Below are 16,207 nucleotides of genomic sequence, written 5' to 3' on the forward strand. Positions count from 1 at the left end.
AGACAGGTTTACAACATTACCGATAAAAAATTTAGAGTTTAGAGTTATCTCTTTACATATATCAATACATTATAAATATATTGTATTTAACCTGTCCGTGTAACTTACTGTCTATCAGAATTGACATAACTATCAATATCAATAAATGCAGAAATTAAGACAATCACCAGTGGTAAACCTGAAGTACAAGAATTATGAATATTGATGTCATAATTGGGTTTTACGAAAAAAAAAACAAATAACATTCGACATAGACACATAAATGTTTCTTCAATGTTAGAAAATATCTTACCCCATGCAAATAAGAAAGCTTTCAAGAAAAAGTGTCGCACATGAGAATCAAAAACTTTTACAAAAAAGTAGTACATATGCACAGCTTGAACACTCATCCAAAAGATGGAAGACAGTAAGAAGTAATGCAAAAACGCTCCAGCAACCACACACGATCGTTTGCTGTCAGTTCTGTCAATTCCAGTAAGAAATACAATATACAGACCAAGCAAGGACAAACACAGCTGACTTAAGATCCTCTTTGGTTCACTTTTCCGAAATTTCCTTAAAAAAACAGGGGTATATTTATACACACCATAATTCATTAATTTATTCATTCATTCGAACATTAATAATAGTATTAATAAAAATGATAACAACAACTTGGCGACTGATACTTGATTCTGCTGTAATAATATTGATATTATAGCTAGACATAACAGAAATAATAAAACATTAAATATGTGTACACACCTGCTGGTGACAAAAGTAAAGACCGTCAGGAAAAGTGAGAGAATCGATATACTTAAACCAACTTTTGTGATGATGTCAGCCGGTGGTGGCAGAACATCCATGTCTACGTCATAGAAATCCTATATTAAAGACAAAAAAAAAAAAGAAAATAGAAACTGGAGCGTCAATAGTTTATAGTTCAACTCTTTCAAAGATGGCAAAGACTATGAGTGTTATATGGCACTCCACATTGGAATTTTACCAACCAGGCATATTTAGTTCCTACTGAACGAGTTAAAAAGGATTTCCCTGAGTGTCAGTCAACATAAAAGATTACCAATCAGAACATGTTAGAAATAAGTGCATGTTCCGGAAACAATAATTATACGTTTACGTTTTTTTTTTTTTTTCAAGAAAACGTACATTTTAATTGCTGTTGGCAATGGTATTTGGTCTATTAAATAAACAACTAATATTTGTCAAAACTAACTTCAGGAAGGGTGTTTACAATTATAATCTTGAACTTTTTTAAACACATTCATATTATGGACCTTTTCGAAAAGGTCAGTTATTAGTATACGTTCTGCTGAAATACAATACAATAATAATACTGTAATAATAATAATAAAACAATATTGTTAATTCCTGCTATTAAATTAATAATAATAATAATAATAATAATAATAATATTAATAATAATAATAATAATAATATAATAATAATAATAATAATAATAATAATAATAATAATAATAATAATAATAATAATAAGTTAATAATACAATATTGGTAATTCCTATCAAATTGCCAATAAACAAAAATGCTATTACACAGAACATGTAATAAATTGATAGAGGTGGATTAGGCCTACACTATTGCCAAAACTCATGTGTTTACTAATAGAATGTTATAGGACCTTAGACAAGCGCAAGTGCGAAACTACAAAATGGCGTAGCTCTACTGACAATCAGAATAAGTGATTTCATTTGTTGATTTGTTTTTTTCTAATTCACTAGGCATCCTATGCTTACCATAAGTATGGCAAAGTTTGTAAGGTGATTACACTCGCAGTACTGCCTATCACTCCCATCTGTAGACCCATTTACCAATGAACAACCCTCTGGTGACCATCCTCCAGTTCCGTTGTCAAGCCCGAAGTCCCAAAATACACATGTTGTATTCCTGTTAGTCTCAGAGATCTGAAGACAATACATTTTAGAAAATATGAGAAATTAATTATTAAAATGAGAAGATTTAATTAAATAAAAAATATATTAACGTTATCCAAAAATGCAGACAAACATATTTTTTTAAGTAGCGTACCATGCTATATTATTTTAAAATTGAAGCTACCTAGTTGGTAAAAATTGTTTATAATCAAATTAATGTAAAGTAAATGTAATAATTTGAGTTTAAAGTTTTATAATTTTTACTAACCCTTTTGGCAATTTCAAAATCATTTACCAGTCAGATATATATCTTTTATAATTCGTCGCTCACATCACAAACTAACACAATCGAAATAGATTGTGCTAGTTTTGGTTGTCAAGCAATTTTGTATTCTTTACCACACAAAAAGTCCTTAACGACAACAGCGCGTATTTTGACGCGCTTTTTTGATTTCACGAACTAACACAATTGAATTTAATTGTGTTAGTTCGTGATGTGAGCGACGAATTATTAACACCTATAATACTTGCAATCGATGACGCACACTGACGCATATACCCTAGTCGGGTCCTCTGTCGGTATTGATTCATATTCAGATTCAGATAATCAGACTACCAATACCTCCACTACTACCAAGATTATTATAAATAATGCTTCTTCTACTAATTGTTTTTTTTAGTACCATGGGGCTATTCAGGCGAGCATTATTGAAGACGGTTTAATAAATCGTCAGTAATATACGCGTTTAAAGCCATCATTGAGTAATTGGTGATATGTGATTATACAAAAGAGTATTGAAGAAATCTGACTCTCGTGGTTTCGTTGGAACGTAATCTTATTTCAAAAAGTACTGCCAGGAAGGGGCTAGTACTTAAAAGACGAGTTTAAGTCCTTAAAAGGCGAGCGGGAGACGCCCCCTATCTTGTGGCAATACATTTTTTTAATCTTCCATTGCATGCATATAGAATTAGGGCAGTCGTACTTCTTTCAGTTCTGTAATCTATAAATATACAACCTGAATGTTCAAGTCCTTTATTATATCCTCATTGTATTACTACTTTTATTATTAATATTAATTTAGTATTATGAAATAAGTACATTCTAATCACAAAAGTCAGCAAAAAAGTTACTTCAATGGGAAGAAACGTTATAAGGATAGGTTCATCCAAATCAACACGTTCTAAGCCAGGGACAGACAGAGAAATAACTTGACTATTTGGTCTCCGTCTGGAACTTTCATTAACAAACTGAGATGACTGGAACAATCTGCTGTCGTTATAGACAATAACTACAATCCGGAAATCTGGAGAAAAAAAAAGACAACACAAACACATTTCAGGCATCAGATTTAATTTATCGTGGTAAGCTTTCGAAATGTAATAATTATGACGTTTCATGGGCACACAAGTAAAATAAATTACAATAATTTATCGCAATGCTTGTGAACAAATTCTGATAAGGATCGAACCCTTGACCTATAGATAACCAGAATGGTATCATAATCACTAGACCATTGAGAGTTCCAAATAAATAATAATAATAATAATAATAAAAAATTGACATACCTGTCATATTACTTTCCATAACGACCTCAGAAATACTGGCTGGAAGAGCAATTGACACATTTGCAGAATCGGGTATTTCCTCGCTTTCATCAATTGGTTGAACCTCACCTACATTATTCTCAGTTGATTCTGATATATAGCTAAGATAAGTTATTTCCTCTTCACTGACTTCACTGACATCAACCACCTGAGCCTGTACTGCAATATTGGGGGTTATTACTTCGTAAACGCCTTTCTCATCAACCTCCACCTGGCTCAGTTGCTCTTCAAGAACTTCAACAATCTTAGTTGGGGCTTGATCTTCCACTTGACTTTCCATCAGAATTTCTTCTTCAACGCTGAACAAGTTATCAACTACGCTAACAACAGCACTAGTCACCTAATAATTTAAAAAAAAAAGAATATCGTTTGAAGGTTTGCATGGCGAAATTAGTAACATATATGTGAAAGCTTGCGGTACACCATTTAGGTAGTTCTGAACAGAACTGTTGTAGTTTAGAAATGTTTCGATTGAGTTGTTTCAATCATTTTCAGGAGAATAATATGAATATCACTATAGCACAGAAAGAAAAAGAAAGAAAACCAAAACATTTATATTTTTAAGAATAGTGTTTGTATAGGATACGTTTGCATGTATTTATTTGTGAATTAAACTATGAATCTGTCATACTAATGTCTTTTAAATGTGTTGGTTAGGTCGGATAGGCGGTATCTCTGCCTGATGTGTCAGTGCGGATATACCAGAGTGACTGAGTGTATACTATTTATCTAGTGACAAGTTTAGGGTGTGAGGTTGGTACATATAAATATTGCTGCATGTCTGTAGGTTTCTTATGACAAAGTGTCATGTGTCATGCTGTAGTGAAGTCGACCAATCAGCGTGTTGGGATTTGCATAATTCGGCGTAGACATTGCCACTACATTCTTATAATAGGCATAGTAATATAATATTTAACTGTAGTGTCTAAAAATTGTGAATTATAAAAGTAACTGAAGTGAACCACCAAAAGCGAATAATCTTTACAAATACCTCAGTAGAATCAGAATCTGTACTAAGAATTTCCTCCATTATCTCAGCAGTGGATTCTAATGCTTGCACAGTAATCTCTTCTGCGTTACCAGTAATCTCTTCTACTTCCATGCTCACATCTTCAACGTTTTCTAGTGTGACATCCTCCTATAGAAGCAACGATTGAGGAAATTAACATATGATGCTAATATTATATAAATAAATAATTAAATAATAAAATACAAGGCAAAGAAAAAAAAAGAAAAGAAACCCACTACTGAAATACCATTACTGTTATTGTTATTGTCATTACCATTAACACTCAATTAAACTCATAAGCAGTAGTAGTGACAACAGCAGTAGTATAGAAGCAGTAGTACTTTTATTATAACAGCAGTAGGCCTACTTGTAGAATAATAGTAGCATAAAAGTAGAAAGTAGTGGTAATAGTAGTAGCTGGTAGTGGTAGAAGTCGTAGTTGCAGTCGCAGCTGCAGCAGTTAAGGAGTAGTAATAGTATTAGTAGTAGTAGTAGTAGTAGTGTTAGTAGTAGTGGTAGTAGTAGTCTTGTCTAAAAACAATAACATCTGATCATTACCTCCATTAGACGTTTTAACAGTTGTTCGGCAGTGGCGTCGGGTCCGCAGTCTGCTATTACATGATTGCCCCAATACGCAGGACGAAATCCATCGCCGTTACAAGTTCGATTAGCTAGACGTCGGCGATCTAGTGGTACGATAATGGTAATGATTATTACCATTCATTATGGTAATGAATATATATATACATATATATATATATATATATATAGGCCTATGTGTGTATGTATATATAATGTGTATATATATATATGTATATATTCAATTTATTTATTCGGCTCTTCAGGGGAAATTCTTTTGTCTATGATTTCCCCTTAACGTCGCTTTAGTTTCCCCTTAGCGACACTACTTTCGCCTTATGGTACTGTTTTTAACCCCTTCATTGAAAAGAAAGAAAGTAGTGTATGGAAACAGTAGAAAGAAAACGAAAGGAAAAGTATTCAATGACAATTAAAAAGAAAGAAAAGGAAAGATATGAAAAGAAAGCAAAGAGGAAAAAAAAAAGAAAAGAAACTAAAAGAGAAAGAACACGAAAGGAAAGAAAAGAACACGAAAGGAAAGAAAAGAAAGAAAAAGAAAGGATAAAAGAAAGAAAAGAAACAAAAGGTAAGAAATAAATGAAAAATAGAAAGAAAAGAAACTAAAAGAGAAAGAAAACGAAAGGAAAAAAAGAACGCGAAAGGAAAGAAAGATAAGAAAGAAAGAAAAGGAAAGAAAAGAAAAGACTGAATTTGTAGAATAAAATTGGTAGAAAATATTTTTAAAAAAGTAGCCTAATAGGAAGAAAAAGAAAGGAATGGTAAGTATATATCTAAGGAATGCACGACAGCAGGATTCTCCTTAAATGGTTAAATTAGTTTGAATATTTCAAAATAATGGCTAATTTTTCTAAATTAATATGTATTCACAACATAATATAATATAATACAATAAAATTTAATATAATATAAGAATATTATGAGATGTAATATGCCAACTAGATTTCCTAGTCAATGGCTGCAAATAACTGATATATTTTCAGTGGCTAAATTTATTATTATTATAATATATATGTATGTATATGTATATATATGTATGTATGCAGTAAATCTGGCAATTCACTTTGCTGTCATAACATTTTTTCTTTAATTGGAAGGAGATCTGTATTATATTAAGCATATAAAATATTAGGTCTACGTTTATAAAATAAGTAGTACTTGTTAATGAACGTGCGTTCTTTCTGAAATATATTGCTTATATATGATATAATATATATAATGCTTATGTTTATATATATGTGTATATACATATATATATATCATATATATATGATATATATATATACATTTTATATATATATATATATATATATATATATTTGTAAGTCATTAAATGCAGTAAATCTTACAATAAACTTTGCTTTCATCACATGTTTCTTCTGAGTCAACAGTTTCTCCTACACTAGCATCAGGAAATGTGTACTGGTCACCATACTTTTCTCCGTCACAAGTTTCTGTTCCAAAAATTAATTTAAAAAACAAAATCAAAATAGGGAATGGGCCTAAATGAGAATTGGATGCTGGTACTTCTTTTTCAATTTAACTTAATAAAATGCGAATTACTTTCTGTTCTAAGAGTATTTAGGTAACTTTTATATACTTATGTCAGGTTAGTGGACCTTTCAGAAGTGTCAATCAAATTTAACGACTGACCAATCAGAACAGTGCCAGGAATACTCGCGTGTTCAACAAACGCACATGATTACGTACACTTACACTATTTTTTTGTATATGGGACCCCAGCAACAATGTCCAAGGGAAGGGGTTTAGCGGAAAGGTCCATTGCATCTGGTTAATTCTGAATTATCACCAATTCATGGCCGGACACCCCCCCCCCCCACTTTTTTTTTTCAAAAAATATGTCTGGAGATTTTTGTATGACCGGAAAGAAATGCATGGAAAGAAAGAGGGAAGAAGGAGGAGAAGGATGGGAAAGAGAATGTTTATCCAGTCCCTGACCGAATTCTAGACCTACCTTTTCAGGACCCATGAGCTGATGATTTTTTATTTTTTTTTTTAATTTTACAATAAGAAAATTAGAATTTTGAAGAACATAAAAGTCATTAAAACACATTTCAAATGTCGGGAAAGCTCATTTCCCGCCATCTATGAATCAAAATTTTCCCGGGGAAGAACCCCCAAATCACCCTACCTTTCTTTTTGGGATTTACCGATTCATGGAAAAAAGAATACGCATGCAACTACTCATTTATTTATGTATGTATACACACATAAAATAAAAAATGAGGGGGAAACCTTGAATTTTGAAGAACTTAAAAAGTCATTTAAAAGACATTTCAGAAGTCAGGTAAGCTCATTCCCCGCATTCTAGAAATCGAAAATTTTCCCAGGGGCACCCGGACCCCCTTCTTCATTGATTCATTGCATCATTTTCAAGAGGGGGAAAACCTTGAATTTAAAAAAAAATAGAAGTAATTAAAAGAAAATTCGTATCGAACTACTCAATTTTTTATGTATGTATGTATACACACATAAGGCCTATTTACTGTAATAACAAGTGGAAAAATTTACCTGACCGTTTTCAAGAGAGGAAACCTTCAATTTTGAAGAACTTAAATTAAAATCGCTAAAACATACTTCAGAAATCTGGAAAGCTCATTTCCCATCATTTAGAAATTAGCATTTTCCTGGCAAGAACCTCAACCTCCCTTTTCTCTTTGGGTTCATTGATTCATTATAATAATTTTCAAGAGGGGAAAACCTTGAATTTTGAAGAACTTTTAAAAGTCGGGAAAGCTCATTTTCTGCCTTCTAGGTATAAAAAAAAATCGTATGCAACTACTCAATTTTTTTGTGTATGTATACACACATAAGGCCTATCTACTGTAATAACAATGGGAAAAATTTACCTGACCGTTTTCAAGAGGGAAAAACCTTGCATTTAGTCGTTAAAAGATACTTCAGAAGTCGGGAAAGCTTATTGCCCACCATTCTAGAAAATCAAAATTTTCCCAGGATCCCCCGGACCCCCTTTCTTTTTGGGATTTATGGATTCATGAAAACAAAATCGTATGCAACTACTCAATTTTTTTTTATGTATGTATACACACATAAGGCCTAGGCCTATCTACTGAAATAACAATGGGATAAATTTACCTGACCGTTTTCAAGAGGGGAAAACCTTGAATTTTGAAGAACTTAAAAGTAATTAAGACACCTCAGAAGTTACTTAAAAGACACCTCAGAAGTCGGGAAAACTCATTTCCCGCTTTCTAGGAATCAAAATTTTCCCGGGGGAGAACCCCGGACCCCCCTTTCTTTTTGGGATTTATGGATTCATGGAAATCAAATCGTATGCAACTACTCATATTTTTTTAATGTATGTATACACACATAAGGCCTATTTCCTGTAATAACAATGGGAAAAAAATTATCTGACCGTTTTCAAGAGGAGAAAACCTTGAATTTTGAAGAACTTAAAAGTAATTAAGACACCTCAGAAGTCGAAAAAGCTCATTTCCCGCCATCTATGAATCAAAATGTTACCCCAGGACCCCCTTCCCTTTCTTTGGAGCTTATCAATTCATTAAAAAAAGAATACGCATGCAACTACTCATTATTTTTTTTTATGTAATTTTCATAACAGGCCTACTGTAATGAGAATGAGAAAGTTTACCTGAATTTTGAAGAACAAAGTCATTAGACACCTAGCTCAAAAGTCGAGAAAGATTATTTCCCGCCATCTAGAAATCAAAATTTTCCCGGGGGAAGACCCCCGAATCCCCTTTCCTTTTCGGGAAAAATGTTGACCCCATCCCTAGCCTAGGTTTCATTCCAGATCTGCATGATTCATATTCCCATTCATCTTATAAGTGGGCCCCTCCACTTTGAAAAACGTTCCGCCGGCCCTGCCAATGGTAATATTTCATAAGTGTGTAGACGAGGCTGCACATAATGTAACAGTTGTCTTTTGTCCGAAGTATTATATCATTAGACATTAAAATATACATAATATAGATATCGAATATTTAATTTCAACTTCAATAGTCCCTCACAACTTTAAACCGACCAACCTGAAAGTAACTTTGTTAAAAAATGTAATTTGAAATAAAAAATGTGTTTTGAAATGTACCTGTACTTTGTATCACAACATTTTCCGAGTCGAGTAATCCATTAGAATTATTTCCTATTCTGACTAACTCCTCAGTTAGACTTTTTGATAATTCTTCATAGGAAGCGTTTGAGTTCAGTACATAGAAATTAATATCTGCAATGACGCTACCAAGAGAAAGGCGCCGTATTTGCATGCTTACATCCCCATTCAACGACAAATCTTTGCTCAACTGAAAGATAAAATAATATAATAGTATTATTATAAGCGCTTTACATTATTATCCCAGGTAGGTCACTGGATTAAGCACATAATGAACACGTATTTAGCTCGCTTGGGAGAATACCATAACGTTACAGTTGTAATCAGCGCATTTTGTGTTTGATCCTACCAGGTACCCACTTGTACTCCTGGGTGGAGAGAAACAACCAGAGGTTAAGTTCTGTGAATTGCACAGGCAGGGAGAACCTCCGAACTAAAGGTTGAGAAGCAGAACTTAGTGTTGACATTACATTGCAGAAAAAGGTGTTCTTACAAGTTCGAAGACATAACGAGAGCCTTTCGAATAGTTATTGGAGAAGGCTTTTTTCTCTCATCAATGAAGACTAAGTAATTTCTATTCCAGAATCTATGCACAAAAGCAATCTTATTCCTATTTATAAATTAATTTAAAGTGCGGAAGGGGCCATGGGCCTTCCGCTGTGAACATATAGAAACATCCCAAATCCAACTCTATAACTCTATAATTACAGACTAGTACTGGGTCGTAGTATAATAATAATAATAATAATAATAATAATAATAATAATAATAATAATAATAATAATAATAATAATAATAATAATAATAATAATGGAGACACTCGAATAACCCATAGGTGTTTCTCATCAAGGCCGTGCAAGGCCATAGATAAGACGAAACAAAAATATTGAAAACAAAATGAATAAAAAAAACAAAAAACAAGAAAAACACAGCATCTTAACTACAAGTATCCCCCACCGGACACCAACCCGGTTTTTCTAAGTTTCGGGGATGACAATGAATGAAATCATAAGTTATTAAGAAGACTTTGCTTGGAAATATGTATATTGTAAGAACATTTAAGTTCACCTAACAAGCCATTTTAGATTGAACTAGATTCCGTAGATTCCTATTCATCAATTGAGATTTCTGCGTTGACACCAGTATTTTTAAATTAAAAACCCACCCTTTAAAGCTTATAATGCGAATCGGAAATATATTAAGAAGTTGGCTAGAATACCAATTTCAGAAAAGGTCTGACTAACTTAGGATATGGTATATGAGTATATTTGTACTTGTTTCGAAGTTCATATGTCACTTACTTTGTCTTTGATTAAAATTGGAAGTTTTACTGAGGAGCCAATGGAGACAAAAAAGACCGTTGATTTACAAAGTTGTTTGACAACCCTTTTCTGTATACATTTTAATATATCTACATTTCTTACCAGCTCGCTTGAGCCATCGGGGCATGTATTATCAAAAATATATTCTGTGGTACTGTACTCTTTTTGAGTGTACTTACAAAGTTATTGAGAAATGATGATTCTTCTTTGAAAGCTGCAGATGATGTATCAGAAAAACTTTCGTTGAACATACGGTTAAATGTCAGAGACGCAGGAAAAGAGTACGTACCTGAATTGGTATGATTAATTTAAAAGAACAGCTAATGAAAAAACACTTATAATACTTGTAATATCTTAATAAAATTAAGTTCGCTAAAATTGCAGCTTAATACAATCCTAAGCAAAGATCACACTTTGCATGCATATCCTCTACACTCTACACAAACTTCTCATGAAACCCCAAGATATAGTAAACATGCTTACAAAACAAATACAGAGGAGTAAATTTCCCACCAAAATATTAAAATACTTACTTGATTTTCACCCTTGAGTGAAAAAAAAAACTTGTGTGAACTTTATAAATACAGAATTTACATTTCCTATTATTTTACGTACATATAGTGTTTCCATTCAATATATAGAACTTTCGTAGCATGAAAAAATGAAATATGCAAATGCTTGCTTACCATTTACAACGAACAGAACCTCTGATGAATTAACTAGAGTATCCTTGTGAGGTCCTGCTCCATATCCACTGCATGTGTAGTATCCTTGATTATCAATGGTCATTACAACTGTTATTCGATTTAGATTCTTTGTTGAGAAAAGGGGAACATTATCCTTATACCACTGCCAGTCACCTGAATTGGCCACTTTGCACGTAAGATCGATAGATTTATAAAGATTGGCCTTTACTGAAGTTGGAAATACTGTAAAAACTGGAGAATCTACAGAAAAAAATTTAAATATATGTACATGCTACAGTCGAGTGGTCTGTGGTAAGGGAGGGCGCCGCTAACTATGGCTTTTAACATCAGTCCTGGTTCGAACCAAGTCTACTCGGATATGGACTTAAAATGAAGGTCTAGTACACATCTGGACAATTGTATATTTCTGAAAAGTAAGGGATCCCAATGGTGAGGTTCATTTCAGCCCCTTTAGTTGTGGAATGATATGAATATGTACAGCCACTATCAGCACCTCTTTATGGCGGCTAGGTAGTCACGGATTACGTCCCATACTCAATTCAGCACATTGATGGTGATGGTGATGATTAATAGTGATGGACATTGTACAGTCGGATTTCTATAATTTACCTGGTTCATTTTGACATAAATCACCACTATAAAACACTGGACAGATACATTTGAAATCTCCACCAAGATCTTGACAAGTCCCACCATTTAGACATTGTTGATCAGAGCAGGCATCTATTTCAAACAACACATTCAAACACCTTATATTAGTACTGTACTACAAAAACAATTATTCACATATTTCTTGGTATCGCTCTTTATAAATTATTCCCCTTGCCCTATTAACAGCCTTCCAAACTGATATACAATTGTAACAGATTATGTTATTCTCCTATTTGAAATTTAAATTAGCAAGCTATTTTCTACACCTACCAATGACAGTAACATTAAAAGAACACTTTGCAATATTTCCATTTACATCAGTTGCAGTATAAATGACAGAGTATACACCAATGTCTTCCCATGAATCTTCAGGTGAAGCAGAACCAGTTAGGTTAACTTCCAGTCCAGAATTATCGAGTGGTTTAGGAACATTCCAAGTAGCACTTTTATCGGTATTACTAACAACATTATCCGGACAAACAAGATAAGGTTTTTCCATATCTAAAACAGTAATACGTATATTATTAAACTATACACATGAACTTGTATTGCCGAATAAATATTCATTAGATAGATTGTTTTGTTATTAAACTTACAAGTTAAATTATATTTACTTATTTGTAGAGAGCATTGCATGTACAAAATGCAAATAAATAATACTATAATAAATCATTATTTACAATATAAATATAATATTTGCACAAAACTGATAATCATTATTTACAATATAAATATAAAATTTGCACATAATTGATATAGTAAAAAGATAAAAACAAACAAAAAATAAAACTGCAAAATAACCAGTATCAAATATAAAAACTTAAGAAATATTGAAGCTGGTATGTCAAATAAAATGTATAATAGAATCAATGATAATTACCACCAACTTCAGAAATATATCAGTTTAGACAAATCCGGTAAAATTTTTACCTCATTAACAAAAACAACTATACACAAATTCATTTACTGTGCAAAAACGAAAGAATTGTTATGTATTTCTATAGATTTTGCTCTATTTTTCAGATTTCAATCTGTGGTATTCTGTGCATTCTTTGTATTTATTTGCTATATTTATTTTAATATTCTTATTATATATTACTACATTGTAGCGTTAATTTGTTTGTATGCTTTTACCGAGTATGAAACAAATGGCATATATGTTAAAAAGGTGTAACTTAGAACAAAATAATTCAAAGGTGATGTATAATAAATACAATTAAGGATTACCTATTACTGTGATGATAAATGAACACTCGGCTGTGTTTCCCTCAAAATCCTGTACATTGTACACCACAGTTGTATTTCCAATTGGGAAGGCAAATCCTGGTGAATGTGTTGACATTATTTTGAATTGGCCTGAGTTATCTTTGACTTGAGTCATCCAAGTTACAATGGCATCTGCACTCCTGGAATCAGTTTCAACAAATGGCATATTTGGTGGACATATAAGAATTGGATCTTCTGTATCTGGAAAAAAGAAGAAAGGTTACTTAATTCACTTGAATAAAAGCTAAAGAATATAAATTACATCAATCAAAGGTTGGTTGACATAATCTTACCAATAACAATAACTTGAAATGAACATTTAGCTGTGTTGTTAGATCTATCTGTAGCTGTATACTTCACCTCAGTTGAACCAATACTAAATATAGTATAGGATTGTAAGTTTGAATCAAGCTTTGGATTAATTCCACTGTTGTCAGATGCTGTCGGCAACTCCCAAGAGACGTTGGCAGTTGGTAGATTTGGATCAGTGGGGACGGTCACATTTAACACACATTTTATCAGAGGTGGTGTTATATCTATCCAAAAAAAAAAAGAGAGTAAGAATTACTATAAAAATTGCAAATATTCAATTTCAATTGAAAATTCAATTTCTACCAAAGCATATTGAAAAAAAAAACAATTCTGAGGCTGATTATTGCAATAAACTGTGTATCCTAAGGAAATCTCTATTGTCAGGCTATTAAACCTTTTTATTTTCTACTAATGTCTATGGGTAGCCAAAAGGTGATCATAGGCCTACAACGAGATTTATTTTTGTTAAATCATACTTTTAATAATAAAGCCACACTAAATCCAGATGTACAGTATTTGCCTATTCTGAGTTACACTGTCTCTTCGTGAGTGAAAAAAAATGCAATCAAACAAATACATGTTTTAACTGTTTGTACAAAATGGTTAAAAAAATGCAAACAAACAAATACATGTTTTAACTATTTGTACAACATGGCTAATAATACCCTAGAAGCTATTAAATAATTAATATGAACGTTTTGAACAACATCAATAATATAATCCTACCAAGTACAGTGACCTCAAAGGAGCATCTTCCTTCATTGCCAGCAGCATCAGTTGCTATATAAGTAACTACTGTTGTGCCAATGTCAAAGTCATACGATTGGTTATAGTTCTGAGTCATGCTGACCACACCAACATTATCGGTGGCATCTTCTAATGTCCAATTAGCCGTGGAGGTAGAACTATCCATGTCCAAACTTACAGTCACATTGTTAATATTGCAATCAAAGACAGGCACCTCATAATCTTGATAAAAAAGATAATTTACAAAAATATTTATATAGTCATCTTAAATAAATTAAAAGTGGATAATCAACATACTTTTTAGTAAATATGGAATATAATGAATACAAATTGCTTTAAATTATGTTAGTATTGGTACTGGTGGTATTATATGCATTTTAGTACCCTAAAGGGAACACAGAAATAAGCTAACGCAACAGCAACATCTGATGACGTCAGCGTAGACAAGACCACAGTGGTGGTTGAAATCTTGCTCAGTAGGTTTACCATTTATATTTTAAGGTTAAAGGTTATACATAATTTAACATCTTGAATAGATTAATTTTCATCAATCTAACACAATTAGTCATGCTTGTATAGTAAGTGTTAAGTCTTAGGGAGATATGTTGGGTAAATACCTCGTCACTTGATAGGAGTCGAATCTAGGACTTTCACTTTGGAATGAATTCTGATTGACTAGGCCCCCAAGTCAACTCAGCCCCATTAAGTAGGCAAGTAGCTTAGCCCACCACAGCACTATTTGAAGCCCAAACCACTACAATATATTCAATTATATAGAATGTTCTTTCATTGGCATCAATTAAATAACGTTTTCTAACCATTATCATACAACATGGCATTTTTAACGGGTATAGATCAATAAGTCTTTACTTACATATACACACACAAGTAATATCCTTTGTAGTATTTACGCTTACTATAAATATACTATTACTATTATATGCTCTACATTGTAGTTCCGTATTGAGCATTGTATCAGCTAATACTGAAGTACCCTATGTTTTATCTATTCACTACTGTATATATTTAAGAAAATAATATATTTTGATGTCTAGTGAAGCGACTATTATATTGAACTGTGTTAAATACCTGACACAATAACTGTAAAAGTGCATTTTGCCACATTGTCATGTTCGTCTATTGCAGTGTAAGTAACTATATGACTACCAACACCAAAACCATCGTCAGGGTTTGCAGTCTGAACCACATCAACATCACCAGCGTTATCCATAGCAGTTGGTTCTTGCCAAGTTACGTTAGCATATGAAAGACCTTGAGTTGTATTTGTCTCCATATTCGTTGGACAATTCATAAACCAAGGCATTTCTGGATCTTACAGTAAATAACATAATAATACATAAATTATGTTGTAAATTGGTAAAAATAGAAAATAAAACAACATAGGCCTATATTTATTGTCTTATGTAGCAAACCTCAATTGAGACTGACAAGAAATAATTTCATCCAAATTGGCTACTAACCTACCACAGTCACATCAAAGGAACAATTAGCTGTGTTACCATATCGATCGATGGCTGTGTATACAACAGTAGTTGTTGATACTGAGAAACCTTCACCAGTTGTATAATTTGTGTGCAGTGTGACACTGCCAGAATTATCTATTGCAGTAGGTGCGACCCATGTTACGTTTGCGTAAGAAAACATTTGTGTAGTGTTTACAACGGTGTCATTTGGACATCCTACAATTACCGGCTTTTCCTGGTCTGTAAAATATTGGTTAAGTATTCAATATATACATATAAGAATAAATATAAATTGGCATAAGCAAAACATACAAGAACATTTTTTTGGCATTAAAACTTATAACCGATGCAGAAACATGATAAGAAATCGTTACATAATTACCATCATATATAACATAACATGTAACTATATACTATGATAACAATGATAACTTCCAAAAAATCAGAATCATCTCACCCCATTATTCTACTGTCATCATATTCATATATGTAGGACTGGTGA

The 16,207-nt window shown here is 32.4% G+C and overlaps 1 protein-coding gene across 3 annotated transcripts in view; it reads right to left on the reverse strand.

Annotated features, from left to right (window-relative positions):
- LOC117100567 overlaps positions 1-16,207 on the reverse strand; it is a 33,171-nt gene that overhangs the window by 2,816 nt on the left and 14,148 nt on the right. For all 3 annotated transcript variants that reach the window (XM_033240342.1, XM_033240343.1, XM_033240341.1), the window contains 19 exons: positions 15,703-15,945; positions 15,311-15,553; positions 14,201-14,443; positions 13,456-13,698; positions 13,124-13,363; positions 12,167-12,397; positions 11,855-11,968; positions 11,225-11,485; positions 10,718-10,827; positions 9,196-9,406; positions 6,452-6,556; positions 5,064-5,191; positions 4,488-4,634; positions 3,458-3,836; positions 3,023-3,195; positions 1,754-1,921; positions 745-863; positions 293-555; positions 109-178 (listed from right to left, as the gene is read on the reverse strand). In XM_033240342.1, coding sequence (XP_033096233.1) covers positions 109-178; positions 293-555; positions 745-863; positions 1,754-1,921; positions 3,023-3,195; positions 3,458-3,836; positions 4,488-4,634; positions 5,064-5,191; positions 6,452-6,556; positions 9,196-9,406; positions 10,718-10,827; positions 11,225-11,485; positions 11,855-11,968; positions 12,167-12,397; positions 13,124-13,363; positions 13,456-13,698; positions 14,201-14,443; positions 15,311-15,553; positions 15,703-15,945 — 3,691 coding nt within the window. The remainder of the gene's footprint in view (positions 1-108; positions 179-292; positions 556-744; positions 864-1,753; positions 1,922-3,022; positions 3,196-3,457; positions 3,837-4,487; positions 4,635-5,063; positions 5,192-6,451; positions 6,557-9,195; positions 9,407-10,717; positions 10,828-11,224; positions 11,486-11,854; positions 11,969-12,166; positions 12,398-13,123; positions 13,364-13,455; positions 13,699-14,200; positions 14,444-15,310; positions 15,554-15,702; positions 15,946-16,207) is intronic.

This window comes from Anneissia japonica, unplaced genomic scaffold (genome assembly GCF_011630105.1).
Source record: "Anneissia japonica isolate Jap-2015-1 unplaced genomic scaffold, ASM1163010v1 scaffold284965_len83405_cov169, whole genome shotgun sequence".
NCBI classification, from domain to species: domain Eukaryota; kingdom Metazoa; phylum Echinodermata; class Crinoidea; order Comatulida; family Comatulidae; genus Anneissia; species Anneissia japonica.